Below are 22,333 nucleotides of genomic sequence, written 5' to 3'. Positions count from 1 at the left end.
ATGTTTAAAGTCTTATTTATTCATTATTAACAAATTTAATCTTCAAAATATTTTGCATCCTCTTCAGGACCTCAAACCAGAGAAACACTTATCTTTAGTTAGGATATTAGCTGTGTGATAAGTTAAAGAGGAAAGAGAAATGAAAATCATTCTATTACTCTGGCTGGCTATAATGTATACAGGAACTGTATTGAAATTGTAATTTGACTGTACAAATGTCTTGATTCAGTAACTTTGGATAAACTTTATGAAAAAAGGCTTCATAAACAAAGATGAAACTGAATACCTATGTTACATTTTTTGGGATACATGAAACTGCCATAGGGAGACTAATGTTTTTAGGACAGGATGTCAGCAGCCCCTGAGAGTTTTAATATATTTATTTATGCCCGTGCCCCGTTATCTGGTGGTGTGTTCCTAGCCTATTGGTTAGCATTTTGTACTTCAGTGAGAGAGGGACTTGATCCCAGGCATATTCGTAAAATATTTTGGGGTTGGACTGCTTTCCCTTAAAAGCGTTATGAGTAACTGCCATAGCAAAATGCCTCTGGTGTGGATAAAAACATGGTTAGTTGTTTAATCATATTTTATGTAGTGTTGTTTAACAGTATGTGTCGGGTTGCAGAGAGTACGGAGAGGCAGGAGGAGATGATGATGGAGATAGAGGAAAGCCGAAGGTGACCATTAGAGAGACTCTAGGAGAGGACGGAATACAAGCCAAACTGACCAACATCACGGGCAACGTCGCAGGCAGGCTGGGCAATGTCATGGGCAAGGGCATCGGTGGCTTGTCTAAGTTTGGGGGAGGCAGCTGGTTTTAAGCATCTGCATCCGTGCTATGTGTGTTTGTTATTGTATTAAGGATACTTATTTTATCGGTGTTTTTGTACAAAACAAGTCAAACTTAGTTCATAAATGAATACCAAAATTTTTATTTTTTTTTAATATGACCATTTATGGAGTCGGGTGAAGGTATGATCAACCTACTCGATGGTACAAATTTCGATAACTCGTACGATTTTCTGAGAGCTAGTTGTTACATATATGTTACTGTACAAAAGTCATTACTTAGGGCCCTGTGTTCATTGACTGAGCTAGCCTGTGATTCACCTCTATATCGGAGTGTTTGTTGTTATACGATTCAAACATAATCGGATGTTTTATAGTGAAAGCCGATATAAGTATATATTATGAATTTCGAACCGGTTATCGATACTGTATAAACCGAACCTATCGATGTACATATATATAAATATGAAAATAAACAGTATGTATATCTCCGTGTATATATACATATATACATATATAAATATGTATATATACTGATTGAATAGTTATTGTAGCTACTTTAGTAAGGAGTGATAGTAACTGTATTGATAAGTGATAAATTGTCCTATTAAAAGGACCATTTGCATATGTATAAATGCATATTGAACTGTATGTATTTATATACATTAAAGAGTATAAACATACATAACGTGTGAGCCATAGAGAGTTCATAGTGTGTAAGTAATCAGAACTCTGGTTACAAAAGTCGATGAGTCCACAAGAAAGATAGCACCCACTGATGAATCAACCATAATGTTGCAGCCAAGCAATTTTGTTGTTTCCCCTTCCATATATTTGCACTGTCAAATAAACTAAACTAAATTTACCATTAATCCTGTACAAAGATCAGTTTCCAACTCTTTAAATCCACTGTGCAGAAAAATTTAATGATTTAGAACATTAAAACTAAAGGCCTAAATATTTAAGAGGGATCACAAAAGAGAAAGCACTGACGCAGAACAGGCCATTGCATACAAATGTATGTATGTGAAGTGAAACTGTGGTGTTTGTCATGTTGATGCAACAGTTCATTGAAGTAGTGGGTGTTATCCATGTAAATATTGTTCTCTTCTTATAGCAACGTTACTAGTGTGCATTGTTATTTTATATTAAAATTTGATGACAAAGATAATAATATGATAGTCCTTATAATAATAAGATCAGTTTTGTTTAAGTAGTATTATTTATATTGTTATTGAAAGTTTAAAATTGCAATTTTGAATTTTTGTATGTTCTGTTTGTTAGATTAAATGCTATCAAAATAAAATAAATGGACAAGCCATCGTTTAATAAAAACTGTATTTATGAAGTGCCTGAAGTGAGTTTATATAATTTGTTACATAAGGTACAAATTTTGTCATGCGATCAAATCTACAAGAATCAAGTATTTGAGATTTGTATGCGATGATAGTCAAATAATGAAAATTTTGTCATAAATTTTTGTATAAGTGGAAAGTAAAAAACACATCGTCAAACTATTTTCAATGGTTGTCACGGGGTCACCAAAAGCCGTTTAAAAAGCTTAATTAATATGTAGCGACTTTTTACTTTTTTATATCTATTTGTACTTCGACAGATATTAGGAAAATGTATCAAAAACTATCTGATCCTCATCATCTATACCATACTGTATCAAAGATTGTAAAAAGGGGATTCTAAAAGTTTATTTTTGTTCGGATCTAATAAAAGTATAATGCAACAAAAAATCTCTTTAAAATATCAATAACATCTTGCATTAGTTAAACTTATGCATTTCTGCAATTGGAAAAGAAAAGCCAGAATCCCTATGACGAATGTAGTGATCAGCAAATATTGATACTGAGGTTGAAGTGGGACCAGTGCTCTCTCTCTTTCTCTCTCTATTCATCGATCCATCTACAAGTGTATCTAACTTTCCCTTTTACACTCTCTCTCTCTCTCTACCTTTCTCTCTATGCCTCTCTCTATCTATATCTGCATCTAGCTATCAACTTAAATCTTCTTAACCAACTATACATCTTTTCTTTTACTCACTCTCTCTCTATCTCTCTTCTCATTTTGTCTGTTTTGACTTTAGCTAGTTTTCCCCCTATAAATTCAGTAAATACAAAAATAAATCGTTAAAAATACCCAAAGGGAATACTGCGTGCTTCACATTTTGGATCACTAAGCATTATGTCGTTGTCTTGTAATTATTTAAAATTAAATTTTTTTTGAGAGCTACTGGAAGAGTACTTGAACCACATAAATAGATTAAAGATCCGTTAACCTCATCACTATGAATATTACGAGGAGTGTCACGTAAATCTAAAAAGATATTTTGAAACTTTTCAATCAGATGTACATCAATCATTTTGTATATCTGTCTTATAATCTTATGACCATTGAAATTACATTTTCTATCGCATGTTATTGAAAGTCAAAGTTACAATTTTCTTTCAAATGTATAAACTATAAAGTTATGATTTGTATATTTCTATCCATGTTATCAACAAATAATGAAAAGTTAATTGTGTTTTTAATTTTCTAATTATTATGAAAATATGTTTTCGTTTCGAGGAACCTCATGATAAATTTACATCATGATGAGGTAATGTTTTTGTTACCTCATGATAAGTTTATTTAATCAAAGACCATAAAGTTTTTTTTTAAAAACTCTATGTTGATGGTATATTATGTGTGCATACGATACAGATAAAATATAACAACATGTTTAATTTATATAAGTTTTTCATCAAATGTTATAAATTTAACAGATTTTTAATATTAGATGTACAACGTTCGTAAATGAATAGTTGTTAAAGTAGTAGTCAAAATAAAAACTACATATATAACGTTAAAACTAAGCCAGGATTTTAGACATAAAGGATAAAATTTAATTATACTTGTACTTTGTAAATAGAAATTGGTAATTTGTGTTAATTAAAGTGATTAGAGGTTCTTCAAAGTATTTCATCAATTTAGTAATTCACTAAAACAAACGCTAATATAATGTACCATAACAAAGCATGACCTTTTTCAAGTTGTAGATTGTATTGATATTTGAAGGTCAAAGATTTTAGAGTTTCATGTTCCCGAGGAAACAAAATTTATTTTTCAATGATAGGATTGAGGTAGCATATTTTTTATCTAAAAAATTGTTAAATTTTAATACAAGATCTGTTAGTATATACCCCAGGTGCATTTGGATGTGACTATTTAATTGTGTTTTCATATATGTCTCGATTGGTATCGAAACAGATCCTTTTTTCATGAAGCCAAGTTTCTTTTGGAAAAAAAGTAGTCTTGTCAGCTTTTGTCTTTCGATTTGTAACCACTAACTACTCTTTTTGTTGACTTAAAATGAAAATGTCTAGGATAAACATTTGAACTACAGCTTACCGTAAAAGTATTCAGCAGGCTATTTTCCTTATGTCATTTGTTTTAAAATTTGAGAATTTTGATCAACTTGAGAAACTAAAATGACACTACAAACTATTTCCAGTGGTGTAAACAGCGGCTATGGCTCAGCATGATTTTTTATAGTTGAAACATCTGTTTAGTGTGGTTGTATGGGTTAGAAATCACAGTTAAATATCAAAATAATCAAAATGCACTTGGATCCACACAACTATTGTCCACAAAATTTTCCTCCTTATATTTTACTTAGCAACTTTTCCTCTAAAACTACTTAAATTTAGTCAGTAGTTTATACATTGTTGGAAGTAATTTGTTACGTTATATATAGTAACCCAATTGTTATGAGTAAGAGAGGAAGACATTTAAAGTACAGCATGCATCTGTGTAGTCCCTGTATTCATGTATACAAAGCTGAACACCTAACCTGCGCGATATGCTTCTCTTTAGGAATTAATGCAGTATTTGGCGTGAATGCAGTGCTATCCTAAGCCTTTTTTATTTTCACAGTTAATAATAATTTTATAAATAAGGGTCTGCTATTATAATGTTTTAAGTTATGTTTACAAAATTGATCTCTTTGTAGCTATATCTATTCCCAGGACATCAAAAATGTTTGCTTTCCTATGTTGTGGTAATCATTAAAAACTACTTACTTATTGAGAGATCTATTTTATCATTAAAAGTTTCACAACATTAATTTTAATCTGTTGAAGGCAAAGACATTCAGTTAGGATAAAATCACCAATTATTTATTGTGTTTTTGTTGAAGTACCATAAATTAATTGGCAAATCTAAATTTGTCTCTGTGTTGTTTATGTTATTAAAAGGATAGCCTAGTTACTTGATGGATTTTGGTGATTTTGAAACTGGTCTAATGAATAAAGTGAATTTATGACAGACTAGCAATTTTTACGAGGTGAGATGGAAGGTCAAGTTATGCCTGGGAAGTTACCTAAACAGTAAACTCTGACAAAAAAATTTGAATCATATTTATGTCTCTCTTAAGAGGTAGTTGAACAACCACTAAGCCAGCATTAAGCTTACTGTTAAAATAATATATTTTAACACTGAAATATTCAAAACACCAAACTGAGAACCTCTCAACCAAGTCCTATAAGTCACTCAAAATGTTAAATGTTAATGTAATTAGTTGTTCAGAAATTGACATAGATATACTATGTATATATATGTTCAATGGCCATAAACTCCCTTGAATTGACTGGAGCATTTGTCCCTTGCGCTAGCTTATAGAACGCCTCCTCTAGTAAAATTATTCTTAATTTGACAGTAACAAACCATGCGTATTTTAGAATCAGAAGAATCAGTATCTAAAAAAAATAACTTTACTAAAAAGCTTTATTTATGTATAGAACTTAAACCAGTAAAATGTCCTGGGAATAGCTATTTACTGAATTATTCGATATTTAAAATTTAAACTACATAGGTTCTGTTATTTGAAGTTTCCAAAATGTTCCTAGAGCCTAATTAAGTTTGTAAACACCGTCGCCAGAATGAATATAAAACCTTAAGTAATGAACAGTCAAGCGAATATTTCACCTTTCACTTATCAGCATTACCTTGACAGTTATTACAAGTCTTTAACTCGCCTTAACATTTATTTCAGACCTGAACGTAATGGCGCTGAATGTATTTTTTGGTCCAGACGTGTTAACTAACATTTGTCAATGATGTAGATCTTTTTTCTTTATTCAATCTTCTAACCTTAATTGATACAAACAACTGCAATTTATAGATGTTTCTGATAGTTTAAGATGCCATCAGATTGAAATCAGTTGTTGAATTTCACAATACTATCTGGGAGTTTATTTGCCATAATATAATGTTTAGTCCTTTTTAACCACTTAAATTATAATTTGTCTTAAAATGCCGTTTTTGACAAGATTCACTTTTTTTGTTCCACCCCTCCGTAAAATATGTACATTCAGACCTATCCCTGAAGAAATTGCCCATTTCCAGCTTGACTTGAGGTTGAATTTATTTTACTTCAGTCAACCAGGTGCTCTATTCATCAGGGCATAGTATCCCTTGAATTTGAGAAAGATGAAGTAAAATGTCGGATTAGTTACTTGACTAAGGAATTATATTTCTTGTTTTAATAAAACATATGTCATCCTGTAAAATCTACTTACTTTTTCAGGAAAAAATTTAAAAATATGGAACCAACTATCAGTGTTATTATGAATGAAGGATTGCAAACTTGTCATGTTTAGTAGAATGATTCAATACGTTTGTGTATATATCTGCAGGTTGAACAGTTCAGTGCATTAGTGAACCTCTTTGTTTTTGTATCACCAAAGTGTGAATGGTTGTTTTGTCAGTCCCATACAGTGAGTGCCTTGTAGATCTGTCTCAGTTGTTATTGGTGTCAAAGTTGTCAAAAATACTTTTTTTGTATACAGCCCTGCCTAGTTAACACTTCATCAGGTCATAATGCCATCTCAACTCAGCTGTCGATAATGTTATAAACATACTACACACTTCCTGTATTAAATTTAACTGACATTTTCAGGTTCATGCCATTCTAATATTCCCTAATTCAAATATTCGACTTTTTTAATAATTCTACTATCAATAAATACAAATTGTTATAGAGGAACACATAAACAATAATTTTGAAGCAAGCTGAGTTGAATGGAGCTATACCAATTTTTAAAGTATATTGAATGGCCTGTTCACATTTACCCTCCTATGTGAGAATAAAGTAGTTAAGTTTCAAAATTGTTATGAGCTACTTTTTGAAGTTTTATTGATTACAAAACTTGCGAAAATACATATATTTTTTTGAGTGGGTATGGGTGTAACTTTTGGAAAAAGTAAAAACCGAGGTTCCTAGGTTAAGGTGTAGCTATTAAAATTTCACCTCTCATTAAATTCTGTAGTTCTGAAGTTTTTGGTGGATAAATATGCACGTAACTAATGTTTAATACAAGAAAATACTCTATTCGAGGAGTAAATACCATGTGACACATTTATATATCTTATGTAATAAATTAATTTGAGTACATAAATTTAACATTAAGTATTGATTAATTAATTAAAATGTCAAAAATTTTACAAATGAAATTATATAGAACAAGAAACATGCTGACATTGAAAAAGTAAGTAGGCTTCATACTTAGGCTATTGTTACCAATACCACCATTACTAAATGATATTACAGAATTATTTGTCCAATGAATCTCTTACATCTTTTCTAAGTGGAATTTAAGACTAACAACACTTTTTCCCCTTTGCAGAGGTTTAACATCTTTAATAATTGGGCTACCTTTTATTGACTATCCTTGTATCATAATAAAGGGTGTCCCAATAAGAACGCCGGATTTGGAATGTTAACAAACCATATATTTTCTTACTAAATTTACAATATTGAACATGAATCTTAAAGCATAGTATCTCCGATTAATAATTGAGTATTATGTCTTGTAAGTGCCCACCTGCTGAATACTGACAAGCTCGACATCTCTTGACAAAGTTTTCCATCACTTTTTCTCACACTTCCTGTTGAATTCCATTAATGGCACGAATCATTTCCTCCTTCAAGTCTTGGATTGTTTGAGGGTTATTGGAGAAAACAAGCGACTTTAAATATCCCCAAAATAGAACTGAGTCAATTTATTCGAACTTATAAATCAATCTTCGGACATATGGATCATTTGGTGCATTGTCCCGGCCGTAAATAGTGCGCAGCTTCCGTGATTGTAGTGCACTTTAACTATGACCACGCGTTGTTCCGTCGTGTAGCGATTCATGACTACAAATGGGACCTAATACTGATAACGTCGCTGATAATTTGGGAATTCCTATTGAAATACAGATAAGGATAAGACGCTCCTCAAATCCGGCGTTCTTACTGGGACACCCTTTACTTACTTTTTATTTTGAGTCAGCTGTATTATTACTTTATATTTTAAGCAAAATTTACAAATGGTTATTTTAATTTAGTTGATATAATAAAACTTTTTACTATGTCCGCTTCAATAATATATATGTATTTTTGTCAATAGGTTAACAAAATTAAAGACAAAATGTTTACTTTTAGATGGCATTATATTATTGAGGTAGTACCATCACTTTGTTTATTTAGTTGTAACACAACAGGAAACAACGATATTACAGTAGCAATCTCATGTAAAATATTAGTGATGTTGTCATGTTTAATATGGGTTCACATTTAGGTTGTTGAATTAGCTGTTATGGTAGGACATTAACACTGGCAGCAAATTTAGTATCACAAGGCAATAACACAAACTATTCAATTAGCCTTAAGTAGTTTGATGATTTAGGTAAATTCCCTGTTTATTAAGTTTTTAAATATTCAGATTCATCTTCGTACTTTTCACTGGAATATTTATACCTAATAACTCTCTTTTTGCCTTCTCTAATCGTCTCATAGCCTTCCGTATAAGCTTAACTAATACTATATACTAACGTTTGACATATGTTATATATTGTGTATGCTGGATATCTGCAATCACATTTTGTAATGCAATATCATTCCAATTCTACGCTACCTAGTACATTTTTATGACTGCTATACACATATTTAGAATAATAATGAGAAATCGGCATGAATTGTACTCTTTTTAATTGTAATATTTGATTTGCAGGCATTGTTTAAACAAAATTTATCACAATAAATTTAAACCGTTATACAAGTGTTTCTTATTATTTCACATATATTTTACCTTGACAAATTGAAGGTATTTTAAAGCTTTGGGCTTGTCTTTAGTTATTTAAACAGATAAAACTTCCTGATCGAGCTTAATAACCAGAAATGAAAAAAATCCCTTTAGTAATGCCTACCTATAAAAGCCCAAGAAATAGGAATTTCAGTCATTCAGAACTGTGGTTTCAGGCTGAGGTCAGGATTATGTTTATTTACTATTCAAGATTAAATATGAATACATTAGAGGCCCCTAGAAAGGGTATAAGTGACAAAAAGTAAGTTTTAAGTAAATTGAGCTCAAAGTTGAGCCTTCACTGTAATTGCAATGATTTTTTCACAATTATTATCATTGGCAGATTAGTAGTTGTAGTCTTTGTTTACTCGTTGCAGGAAAAAATATAAAAAATTATTGAAAATATTTATATTGTTAATCTATATCAATGTTAATTTGACACACTTGTATCCCTTTACTTGTTTACTTCGAAAAAGTATGACAGAAAGGGAAAATAATGACACAGTAGAATATGGGTACAAGTGCGTTTGAATCTATTCCCCACCAAACATTTGTCATACCGTATTTCGCTTGGGGGTTACGTGAATGCCGCTAGAAAGCACCACTGGATGGAGTTATCACTCACTACTAAATAGAATGATACTTAGATAGAATGGTGAACAACTTCCCTTCTGTAAGATCCTAAACAAGCTAAGAACAGTAGAATGTGATTCACACTCCCATTGAAATATTATACAGTACAGTAGTAATGTCACATCAAACAATCTTTATTCTATGATCAACCAAACATTATAGTGACATAACATCATTGTAAATTAATGTTAAAGAGCTTCCAACTAGAGGAATAAATAAATAATTTAACCTGAGCGCTCAATATCAATGATTTATTACAATTGGTATATCTTCCAAAAGTAAAAAACAATAGGACACCTATATATGAGTTCCCCCCCCCCTACTTTTTTCTACAATTATTAAGATATCAACTCCGACCATGTCAGATCATTAAAGAGTAGTGTGTACTTCATTTTGACTGGCTATAAATTTTTGGCCACCACCTTGGATCCGCCATCTTGGATACAAAACTTGTTTTTCAAATTTAAAGGTAGGGTTGTGACCCATCGTTTCAAACTGAACTTTTACGCTGAATACAATGCTGTAATCCGTTTAAAAAATCTTGATCCATTCTAAAGTTATGAGACCTTTTTATAACTTTATTTTAATCCTATTTTAAATCATAAATCATAAATCTTTATTGGTCATTAAATAACAGAGTTACAATAGACCTCTTCAACAAAAAAGGTGCCAAAAAGGGCCATAGATTCTAGATAGTATAACATGGTCTATAACATGGAATCTTCACTAAATATAACAAAGACAACAAGAAAATAAATAGTTAAAAATCATTTGAAAAACACAGAGGTATATACAGAAACAAAAAGTGAGGTACTTAAACAAAGTGTTTGAAAGGTTAGGTAAGAACTAGATAACAATTTTATCATTACAATTGTGTTCTGCAAAAAATTCATCCAAACTGTAAAAAGGGTGGTCAGCAAGCCAAACTATCAACTTTTGTTTTAGCCGAGTAGAAGGAATGTCAAGTATTTTACTTGCAAAACAATTTACTATTTTTACCGATATGGCGATATACTAGCAAAACTTTGCTGTACTGTTTGTTGTTAGTCTGGTGTAGGGCCTATCCAAAGCAGATCTTCCCCTTGTGCAATATGAGTGAAAATTATTACTAGAGCAAAAAAAAATTTTTTTTTAATAACACACTCTAATATATACAAATTTACAGTTGTCAGGATACCTGTTGCTTTAAAAAGAGGTTTACAATGGTCCCTCAACCCTGAATTGGTCAACAGTCTTAAAGCCTTTTTTTTTAAGCTTTAAAATTATTAGAATGTGGGTGGAGTTGCCCCACAGTAACAGACCATACTTTAACAGACTTTGAAAAAAAGCAAAATACATAGATCTAACATACAAAGGAGGAACAAAATCTCTTAGACGTCTAATTAAAAATAAAACTCCTGACAATTTCTTACTTAAGTTATATAAATGGGTTGACCAGCTTAAGTCACTATCCAAATCTATGCCTAATAAATTTACACTTGACAAATAGTTATTTGTGCAACTAGTGAGAAAAGTGAGCAATTGACTCACTCGAGAGAAATCCTTACTCACGAGCCGTAGGCGAGTGAGGAATGGTTTCTCGAGTGAGGCAATTGTACTTTGAACTCGAGTTGCACATTATACTTTTCCTACAGTTACCATAAAACAAATAAATTTGTGAAGAAACATAACCTATTTTTACACAGAAGTGAACTTTTAATATAAGATTTAATGTGAAGTGACAATTACAACAGTACAACAGCTGACCAGCTGATTTACAGCCAGTGCTGCCAACGTATTTCGCGCGCATACGACGTTGCCTGCATGTTACGCGCTCACTATTTCGTGCCTTCACGTTGCAAATCTGGAGTGAGACAAAGTAATTAGAGTGAGACAATGTTAACATTGTCTCACTGATGAGCGAATTGGCCACTTTGCTTTCTCAAATCAGTGAGAGAACATGTACATTGTTAGGTAACTGTAGGAAAAAATTATTTTCTTCCTCAGGTTTGCGACCTAACCTAAAAACAATAGTTTGAGTCTTTTAAGGATTCATAAAAAACCCATTGACACTGAACCAGTTCCTAGCTTCATTGAGGGAAAGTTTGGACAGCACCATGAGTTCACTAAAGGTACCTTGACTATTTAAGAAAGTGGAGTCATCCGCATAAATCACAGAGGTACAGGACATACATTTATCCAAATCATTAATCATTATAAGGAAAAGAACAGGGCCTAACACCGAGCCTTGGGGCACTCTGCAAAAAACCTCACTCTCATTTGACAACATACCCGCAACATCAACCTGCTGCTTGCGGTCAGATAAGACTTAAAAAGATTTTAACATTGTGCATTTACAAACGAAGACCATAATCTCAAAATAGTGTTAGATAAAGATAATTATACACCACCATTCATTGTCGACCTATTTTCACTTAGTTATGACAGATCTATTTTTCCCGGCCGCCATTTTGATATGTGATCAATTATTTTAAATATGAAGTTGGTGTTGTGACCCATCATTTTGAGCTACTTTTTTATGCTGAACTCAATGCCGCAATACGTTTTTTGTTATTAAGCTTTCTTGATGAAATATTACAATAATTTAATTTAAAATGTCAAAATTTCAAAAACCAAATATGAAAATGAAGAACGGATTGCGACATTGAGTTCAGCACAAAAAAGTAGTTCAAAATGATGGGTCCACCTTCATATTTAAAATAATTGATCACATATCAAAATGGCGGATCCAAGATGGCGGCTGAAAAAAATAGAACCGTCATACCCAAGTGAAAATAGGTCGACAATGAATGGTGGTCTTTATCTAGCACTATTTTGAGATTATGGTCTTCGTTTGTAAATGCACAGTGTTAAAATGGGCTAAAAATAAAGTTATAAAAAGGTCTCATAACTTTAGAATGGATCAAGATTTTTTTTAACGGATTGCAGCACCATATTTAGCGTAAAAATCTAGTTTGAAACAATGGGTCACAACCCTACCTTTACGTTTGAAAAAAAAATGTTGTATCCAATATGACGGATCCGAGATGGCGGCCAAAAATTTATACCAAGTCAAAATGAAGTACTTACTACTCTACAATGATCTGATGTGGTCCGGAGTTGATATCTTAATAAATGTAGAAAAAAGTTGGGGGGAACTCAATTAAAACTCACCCTGTATATATATATATATATATGTATATATATACGGTACTTCAAAAATTTGAACGGATTTATGTATTGAATGATATGATAATATGATTCGTGTATAATATGAAATGAGTTATTGCGTCTCTCATATTGAAGGTGTTTAAACCGCTGTCATCAGCCTCGTGCCTTCTTATTTGTTTTCTTATGTGATGTTTTCAATTAATTATTACTTTCTCCCCCTATATGTGTATTTGAACGCCTTTAATCTGAGAGACGCAACAGTTCATACTTTTGGATCTTCCGATCTGACATATTGCTTTTTGGATCTTGATTGATTGATTCTGTAGGGGCGGACCTAGTCCTCTTGCACGTCAGCCACTGATGGGCTTTTTGCGCTCCCCACATGGTACTTCAGAGTTTGTCAAACCTGAGTTTCTTAATGAACTTCAGCATCCTGTCTATGAGCTCCTCCTGAGGAAGGTGTCTGCCCCTTGTCATTGCTCCAAGAGGACCATCCCTTACCTCGTTCAGAGCTGTGCAGTCGTAGAGTAGGTGATCAGCAGTCTCCTCTGACTGCCCACATTTCCTACACCCAGTGTCTCCGTTGTACCACCATAGATCCGCTGCCTTTAGTGATAACAGTGGCACCCCTTGTAGGCTGTGACTGAATGACACAGTACAGATTAACTGACTCGCAGCGGTCTTGAGGGAAGGGTAGCCACAAGGGCCCAAATCGCCCCTGAGGGGCTTCGCTTACCTCTCACCACCCTTTTTGGATCTTCCGACCCAACTACGATCGTAAGATCCAAAGTGAAACGTACAGTCTTATTTCATAAGTTTACTTCACAATGTAAAATTGTACTTCTGGTTATGACTTTACTTTTGGATCCATGATCTTTGGATCTTCCGATCTGCAATATAAACGCTGGATCTCCCGATTTAGGATCTTCCGATCGGCATATAAACTTTGGATCTTCCGATTTTGGATCTTGTGAAGATGATCCAACAGCACTAGTCCTGCCTACCGTTAGACAAAATCTGTTACTGGGCAGCCTTAATGTAGTCACAATAGTCACATTATTATTAATCATTTTTGGCAGCACAATATTATTCATAACTTATCTGTCCATAAGACGTAAATGGTTAGAGTAATTTTTTCATTGATTGTATTAATGGGTTTATTTTACGTGTTACGGCTCACTGTCATTAAAAGCAGATAACCAAGAAAAGTTTTCAGTAAATAAACAATTTTATTAATTTGTTTATTTAATTTAAAAATATGTAGCACATTTAGGTACCCTTAGAAATAAGAATGCTGGTACTCTTGGCTGTATAGTAGACAGCTACGTCTACATATTTTTCCAACAATCACAATATCACTATGTTTGGCTGCCATTTAACCGTAGGACTGCCCTGATGGATGTTTTTGTTTAATTTGCAGTGTCTAAATTACTTAGGATAACCTAGTCGTGTACATACTCGTTTTGTAGACAAAAAGAAGGAAAACAAATAAAAATCCCTAGGGGTAAATTTTTTTCTATAGCTAAAAAACTAAAATTTGGGTTACATTTTTTACACAAATTTCAAAAGTAGAGTCCTGGTATTTTCCTAAACAAATACGAACTAAAAATCTAAGATCCACAATATGTAGACATTTTATTTCCCTACGTGGAAATATATTTGATTTTTAGAAAAAAATGTTACCGCATCTACAGAAATAAATATGTAAAATTGGAAAATATCAATAAATAAACAATACTTATTTGAAACGCAGAAAGAACATCAAATATAACCTGTAATAAGCCAAGACTGTTATATTAGTAAATGTAATAATATAGTTATATACACTTTAGTGCACAGTAATAACTGTTTTATAAGTTTTATATGAGTTGAAAAAGAAAACATTATTTCGTTGTAAGTGGAAATAAGTTAGTCAAAGCTATCGCTATCTGTATTTTTGTTTGTTTGTTATATTACGATAAATGGTACAAATATTCATAGTATATATATTTCTAAACACAAATATATGAATGAATGAATGAAAAAGTGCTTTTATTTAAAAATAAATGTACAACAATAACTTTTTAGTACTAATACAACAATGGACAAAAAGCCCGTCTGTTGCGGTTGGCGTACCTGGTTAGCACTTGTACAACAATTGACTAACGTAAACTGTTCTCATAAATCAGATTAAAATAAAATAATAAAACAATTCATTTTTTGGCAATAGACATATTTCTAAAACGGATTTATATACATATATATTTGCATAAATTAAAAAAGAATAATAATGAAATTATAAGTAAACTTTTCTTTTTTTAGAAACAGAACAATAGCCTACATTCTAGCAATATTTGATCAAATTATTATATATAGATTTCAACAATTCTTGGTACAGTATATAAATAATACTTTTCTAACTTAGAACTAATGCAATTTTGATGCCTTAATGGAACTAATAAATAATTATAAAAAAACATTTTAAAAGTAATGAAATTTTGAAAAATGATTTTCACAGATTAAATTCTTGGATTAACCCCCATCTTTTAAACCAAGCATCTTTTGCCAATCCCACCCATTCAAAATCTCTATATATTGCTCCTGTGTCAAAATTGGACTGCCAAAATAAAATTTCCTTATTGAATTTAAAATGGGACAAACAGATATGAAGTGAAAAACATCTTCTTTCTTTTGTAAATTACAAAGAGTGCACAAATGACAATTGTCTACAAGCCACGGTTTGAAGTTGAGGTTGATTAGCTCAGCTCTTGCCTGGTTTGAAGTTGAGGTTGATTAGCTCAGCTCTTGCCTTGATCGCCCAGGACATTACAGTTATGTCATATCTGTCAACCAGTTATGTCTTATCTTGTAGGTCGAAGTTAATAGATAAGAGTTGTTGGTGATACAGAGATGTGCGCGCTCGACCCTCACAATCACTTTTAACAGGGATGCCAACCTCGTCTACGTCGAAATTTATTTCCCTGCCATGCTTGTTTCCCAGACGCTTCCAATGTTTACACCAGTAAATATTCAACAAGAATATATATCTATGGATATAAAAATAATAAAAATAAAGCTTCCATAAGCATTTTAGTTGAGAGACGCACTCATCGGCAAGTCGCCGTTCAAGGTCAATTAAAATGTCGCTTTCTCCGACAATTGAAACATTTCGTCGTCACTGAAAAAGCATGTGACATTTCATAATCACACATTTCAAGACAAATACTAATCATTTACCCATAATTTATTAGTGAATCTTTGTGTTTTATTGTTACAAAAATGTATTGTTTTGTTTAGTGAGGAATTTGATAGTACCGGTAATTATTATCCAAGTTATTATGGGTCATGTTATCACTACCCATAAATAACATGGATAATAATTACCATCACATCACTCAACAAAACAACACATTTGTAACAATGAGTCACAAATTATTATATGTGTATTTACAGCTTGCACGCAAGAATCACTAGACGTGAATGCCGCACAACAGTAATGGTGACTGTCAGCAACAATGAAATAGCTATTTTACGCAGTGTTAACAACACCCGTGCATTTCAAATTGTACGTTTTTATTTCTGGCTACAGATCAATATAAATTACATCACGCTACCACAATCCTTTATTGATTTATTAATTATTGCCTAAATGACGATTTTCGTCATTTCAAATGTCAGCCGATTTCTAAATATTATTTCCCAAAATTTCTGACATTATAATCACATGGTTCTTGATACGAAAATAAACTCAAAAACAAAATCGTACTATTGGTACCAACCACAACCGGTTTCATGCAAGATTATCGGTGCTACGATTTATTGACGTGGTTAATGTATTGACACGCCAAACTCAAAATCGCCTAAATTTACATTCATATTTTCATGACAATGAAATTGATCTGTTAATGCTATAAGGTTTGTTTATGAAAATAAAAGTCTGGAATCTCATATTTCGAATGCTATCAAAATTATCATTTAAAATGAGTTATAAGCTGTTAAAAAAGTGACACTATATGACGATTTTCGTCATATGGGCTTTTTGGAAGCCCAAACATATGACGAAAATCATCATATTACCAGCCCTAGGGTTAATTCACTGACAAAAGGACATAAGCTTTTTGACTTTTAAAAATTCAAATTTGTTGCAAGTTATTTATTGTGTTTACAACTAAACAAACACAATCTACATGAGTTTTTGCGACAGAAAGTGCCATATTCTAAACTTGTACCACAGTTGTAAGGTACCAAATTTTAAGGGGGGTAAAACGTGTCACAATTAAATAAACATCAAAACTTACTCGTTTTTCATCCACAATACCCTACTCTTAGGCCTATGTGTTGGCCATAGCTTGGGCTATGGGCCAAAGAATTTAGGCCTAGTTCAAATCACAGTGAAGTATATGTACACACTCACACGACATATTTATCAGTAATAGCATGCCAATTTATCAAATTAAGTTAAACCAATCGATTTCACCAATATTTAACGCTTAAGACGACAAAACATAACCCCAAACTGGTGTTTGTTGACAGACGACAGACGAAAACTAGACCGGATCAACAAGTGAATTTGCGATCAGCTGTTGTCTAGTATTACTCAAGTTTGTCGCTAGAGCGCATAAGCCTCCACCGGACTGTGGTGAGAGGATTTGACTTCAAGACAGAATATTTGTTCATAGACTGTCTTCGAAGTCACATCGTCGTTACACGCTACTTACGCTTTACGCAGATTGTCGATTTATCACGAAGGTTAGCTAAAGACTAGTTATGCTCTTTTTACGTTATTTTCGTTTTATCATACACATTCTATACCTATTATACATTTTTGTTTTCTTAAAATCCCGATTCGAATTATCTAAATTTTATAACTTAACTTGAGTCTTGATCCGCCAGTTCCTGCCTACTAGTCACTAGCGCTGGTTTTATATTTACTAGTTACGAAATTACGATTAACTGGTTCGCTGAACAAATAATTATTGTGTTAAATTATTTTAGTTAATTCAACGTTTTAGACCCCCCGAGACTCGTCGTCTGAGTTCTAAACCCCGTCTTTGGCGGGTGAAAGAATCAAGTCTTGGGAGTGGTCAGAGTTGGACAATTAATTACAAAGGGTATTAGTATTAAATTTATTCCACGCCATATCACGCCAAATTCTTTGTTTAAATATATTAATTACGCCCCGACGACTCTGTAGGGTTAACACTATATTTTGTTAATTCAATCGCCACACGTTCATTTTTTTACCAGAGCCTTTAGTAACCAGTTTAAAGTTTAATAGGAGTAGTTTATTAAATTGGCTAGGATAGAATACTCGTCGGTCCTACAGAGTCGATCTAAAAGTTAGGCAAAATTCTTCAAAACACTTTAACGAAGGTGGGGATGAAATAGCTCCTACTGAGCGTCTGCAGAATTTCCTGAGCGCTTCTAGAGCTCTGAGCCATCGATTAAATTAATTTAATAAATTGATCAGTCAAAGCCGTGACAACTTTGTATCGACCTTTGGATTTTTCTCGGTTCCTTCTGAGCACTCCGGGGAAGAAATTTGAGTGCGGCTGGTTCTAGGGGTTTGGCCTAGCCTGAATTTGGTGAATACTAGTTTATTCCCCCCTAGAATTTTACGTCACATCTCTGGCGCCCGAATAGGGACAAGAAAACACGGTTTTGTCTTGGACATTTAAGCGACATGACAGGAGAAACAAAATCCACGACTTCAAGTACCCCGACGACCATTGCCAGACCTGATACACTACCGATTAGACACGATATCCACAAAGGGAATTCAAACTTCGACGACCACCACTATTACGACGACGTTCCCCTGTCCTATTCGGTATATTCTCTCTAAAGTTTGACCTCAGAAGACACAAGACTTGCGGAATTCCTGGAACGTGAACTTCCGCTATTTGATGACGTTTTGGAGAAGATGGCGTTGGCTGAGCCCATGATACGGCTCAAAGAAAACGCAACGTCAAGCAGCGGTATTACCCCAGAAATCCCGCGATGCAAGCCATAATCAACGAAGAGGTGACGACGATGCTCCGCAATGGTGTCATCGAACTATCGGATAGCCCATGGAGTTCGCCAGTCGTGCTGACGAGGAAGAGCAACAGCAAATTTCACTTTTGTATCGATATGCGAAAAGTCAACAAATGTTGTCCCCGACGCGTATCCGCTACACAGAGAGAAACTACAGCCGGCGAGATATATTAGCACAGTGGACTTGAAGCAAGGCTATTGGCAGGTGCCGTTAGCGAAAGAAAGCTGACCGTTCACCATTCCTGGGTTAGGCCTATTCCAGTTTACGGTAATGCCCTTCGGACTCCATTCCGCCGGAGAGACCTTTCAACGCCTCCTGGACAAGGTCATCAATCTGGAGCTCGAGCCGAAGGTGTTCGTCTCGTTGTGGTGTCCACCACGTTTACTGAGACAAAATTTACAGGAACCGTCGGCCGCGAACGCAATTCGCCGAGACCGGAAAGACGACGCATCAAGGCTAACCACGACGAACGAGGGCCAATCGGGCCTGGTGCGGTGAGTCACCTCACATCGGAGGTGGCCGATTTATTAGGACTAAACGCCAGACCTCACACAGTACAAACTAAAAAGTATATATTCTTGGTTGAGACAATATTTTATTGAAAATGAAAGTAATAAAATAAATAATTTTTTAACCATTCAATTCAATTCAAATACCATCAATACTCTGTAATAATTGGACGTAGTTATGCAAAAGGGAACCATCCCACAGGGGGTTAAAACTGAGATTTATGGACCCAAAGTTAACGCTTATTTCTAATTCTATTATTTATAATATCAGTTATACTTTATATTTAGGTAAAAGTACAATGCTGTCAAATTAATTTGGCATAGTTTTTTTGTTTAAGTAACCGTTCGTTTTAAATTTTCAACGCAAAATGTGGGATGGTTCCTTTTTGTTTTAAAGTAAATTTGGGTAAAAAGGTGATCAAGTAGCTTGGTTCTTTTTTGTAATAAATTTATTACGTATTTAAAACAGACACTTCAACACTTTCTATAGCTTCTACGGCTTTTGAATGCTAAAAAACTCTTTACTTAATACTATAATAGTTTTAAAAGTGTGTGTGTTTGAAATATTCATATGTGTTTGAAAACATATGGTGTTAGAATATTATTTGTTTTAGTTTTTGTTGGTAAACATGCTGGATCTTGATTTATTGTAAAAGCTACCTAATAAAGTATTTGTCTTATTAAAACTATATTTTAATTTATTTTTAATTGACGATGACACTACATGGTGGCAGCGGGTTTTTTTTATTGTTTTAGCTATACAGTACATAAAGATGAAAGGTTTTAGTGTTCCTTCCCCAGAACATTTTGATTTTAAGGGAGAAAACTGGTCTAAATGGAAAACCCGTTTCTTGCGCTTTCAAGCGGTATCTGGGCTCACCAAATGAAGACGAACCGTATCAGGTAAACACCTTACTATATATGATGGGCGAAAAGGCCGAAAGCATATTTGAATAATTTAATTTGACAGCTGAGGAAAGAAAAAGTATCAAAACAGTTTAAAAAAAATGTGATACATATTTCGCTTCTTCTAAAAATGTAATCTATGAAAGATGAAACTCTAAAACATGTGTCACAGTATTGTGTGAAAGGTTGGCCAGAAAAATCTAAGATTCCAGAGGATGTATTGCCCTACTTGTATCATAGAGAAGATATAAGTGAGCAAAATGGTATACTTCTCTTTGGAAGTCGTATTATAATACCAAATTCTCTAAGAGCTAATGTACTAAGCTAATGTACTATGTCATGATGGACATCAAGGCATAAAAAAATGTAGATCTTTTGCAAAATTGACTGCGTGGTGGCCTCGTCTTTCTAACTTCTTTATACTTTCATTCTTTATACTACTTCAAAGAACTAGTATAAAATTTCAAGATATGTGCAGAAAATCGCGCTACAAGAGCAGAGCCGCTGATATTAACCCCATATCCGGACAGACCTTGGCAAATAGTGGGTGCCGATTTGCTAAAGTGCAAAGGTCACTGGTATCTCTTAATGTCAGACTATTATTCCAGGTTTATGGAGATTGCTAGACTAAATGACTTAAAAATGGGCACTATTGTGACATATACAAAGTCCATCTTCGCACGTCATGGTGTACCTGAGACAGTGAGAGCAGACTGTGGTTCTCAATTTGACTGCTGTCAATTCAAACAACTTGGTCATGATTATGGATTTAAATTGATTACATCAAGCCCAAAATTTCCAAAAAGCAACGGCTTCATCGAAGCGCAAGTAAAAAACTTAAAGTACCACTTAGACAAACGTGATGATCCCCACAAAATGCTACTTATGTTAAGAGCAACCCCTCCAGAAAATGGGAAAAGTCCAGCGGAATTACTTTTCGGGAGAAGGATCCGTACTTATGTTCCAATAATGTCTGATCAACTAAGACCCTATCTGGTAGATCCTGAAAAGTTGAGGGAAAAGGAAGAAGCAAGAATTGATCGTCAAAAGATTTATTTTGACAAAAGACATAGAGCCACAGAATTGCCTACTCTACCTGATGGAGCTCAAGTCCACATAAAGGACAGGAATCAAGAAGCAACTATATTAAACAAACACCATGCACCTCGATCCTATATAATTCAAACGCAAGATGGTTGTTTGCGGAGGAACAGAAGATCACTGCAAAGATTTAGCATTACTATGCCTTCTGAGCACTCTCAACCAGCACTGCAGACCAGTCCGTCAGAACACCTGAGAAGATCAGAACCTTTCGATCATCCTGCAATGGCATCGCAGGCAAATCCTTTAGCGAATCTAAGAAGATCAACGAGACAATTCAAACCTACCCGGAGGTTAGATCTTTAAAGGGGAGATGTGTTGTTATTCATATGTGTTTGGAAACATATGGTGTTAGAATATTATTTGTTTTAGTTTTTGTTGGTAAACATGCTGGATCTTGATTTATTGTAAAAGCTACTTAATAAAGTATTTGTCTTATTAAAACTATATTTTAATTTAATTTACGATAACACTACAGTATAAAATTACTGTAGTATATTAATATTACAGGTACAATTGTTACTATAATCAATAGTTCATCATCTCTCATCTTCTGCAAATTCAAAATCTAGTTCACCGCCAAAACCATCGATGTCATCCTCAATATTGGGATCGTAAAACAACTTTTTATAAAATTCATGGTGCATTTATGGTAGCCTATAAGATGATTTCAAATCTTTTAATTTTAGAAAAAAAATGACAAAAGGAACCAAGCACTTTTGGTTGTCATGAAGCTGATAATTCCTTATTTTTGCAAAAGGGAACCAAAAGCCTTTGGTTGCCATATAGCTAATAATTCCTTTAATTGCAAAAGAGAATCATGCTACATGATACCATCACTTTTGCTCCTATTTTAACTGTAATAGGAACCAAAAGGCTTGATTCTTTTTTGTAGAAAGCAAAAACCTATAAAGCTAAACAGCTGTAATTTTAAATAATTATAAAAAAAAGTTGTATCTATCTGTGGGTTGGTTCTTTTTTGTAGAAAATAAAGCCTGTTGAGCTCTACAACCTGGTTGTCATATCAACAGATCCGAAAAATTGTGGGTTGGTTCCTTTTTGCATAACTACGTCCAATTATACCATGTAGTTGTCTACTCCAAGTGATATTA

General features: G+C 33.5%; 2 protein-coding genes across 2 annotated transcripts in view; both read left to right on the top strand.

Annotated features, from left to right (window-relative positions):
- Window positions 1-8,882, top strand: part of LOC128998612 (calcium-dependent secretion activator) — a 226,535-nt gene extending 217,653 nt beyond the window's left edge. The window contains exon 35 of the mRNA XM_054424824.1: window positions 626-8,882. Within this exon, the coding sequence (XP_054280799.1) occupies window positions 626-821 (196 nt within the window). The 3' untranslated portion in view covers window positions 822-8,882. The remainder of the gene's footprint in view (window positions 1-625) is intronic.
- A 10,093-nt stretch (window positions 8,883-18,975) lies between these two features.
- Window positions 18,976-21,527, top strand: LOC128998907 (uncharacterized). The gene is made up of 2 exons (XM_054425263.1): window positions 18,976-19,199; window positions 20,729-21,527. Exons 1-2 carry the CDS (start codon window positions 18,976-18,978, stop codon window positions 21,525-21,527), a joined length of 1,023 nt encoding a protein of 340 aa, XP_054281238.1.
- The last annotated feature ends 806 nt before the right edge of the window (window positions 21,528-22,333 follow it).

This window comes from Macrosteles quadrilineatus, unplaced genomic scaffold, assembly GCF_028750875.1.
Source record: "Macrosteles quadrilineatus isolate MER2022 unplaced genomic scaffold, UCM_ALF_1.0 Scaffold_7__1_contigs__length_78375512, whole genome shotgun sequence".
NCBI lineage: Eukaryota > Metazoa > Arthropoda > Insecta > Hemiptera > Cicadellidae > Macrosteles > Macrosteles quadrilineatus.
Note: the sequence above shows the minus strand (reverse complement) of the source record. Positions and strands in the feature narration are given on the sequence as shown.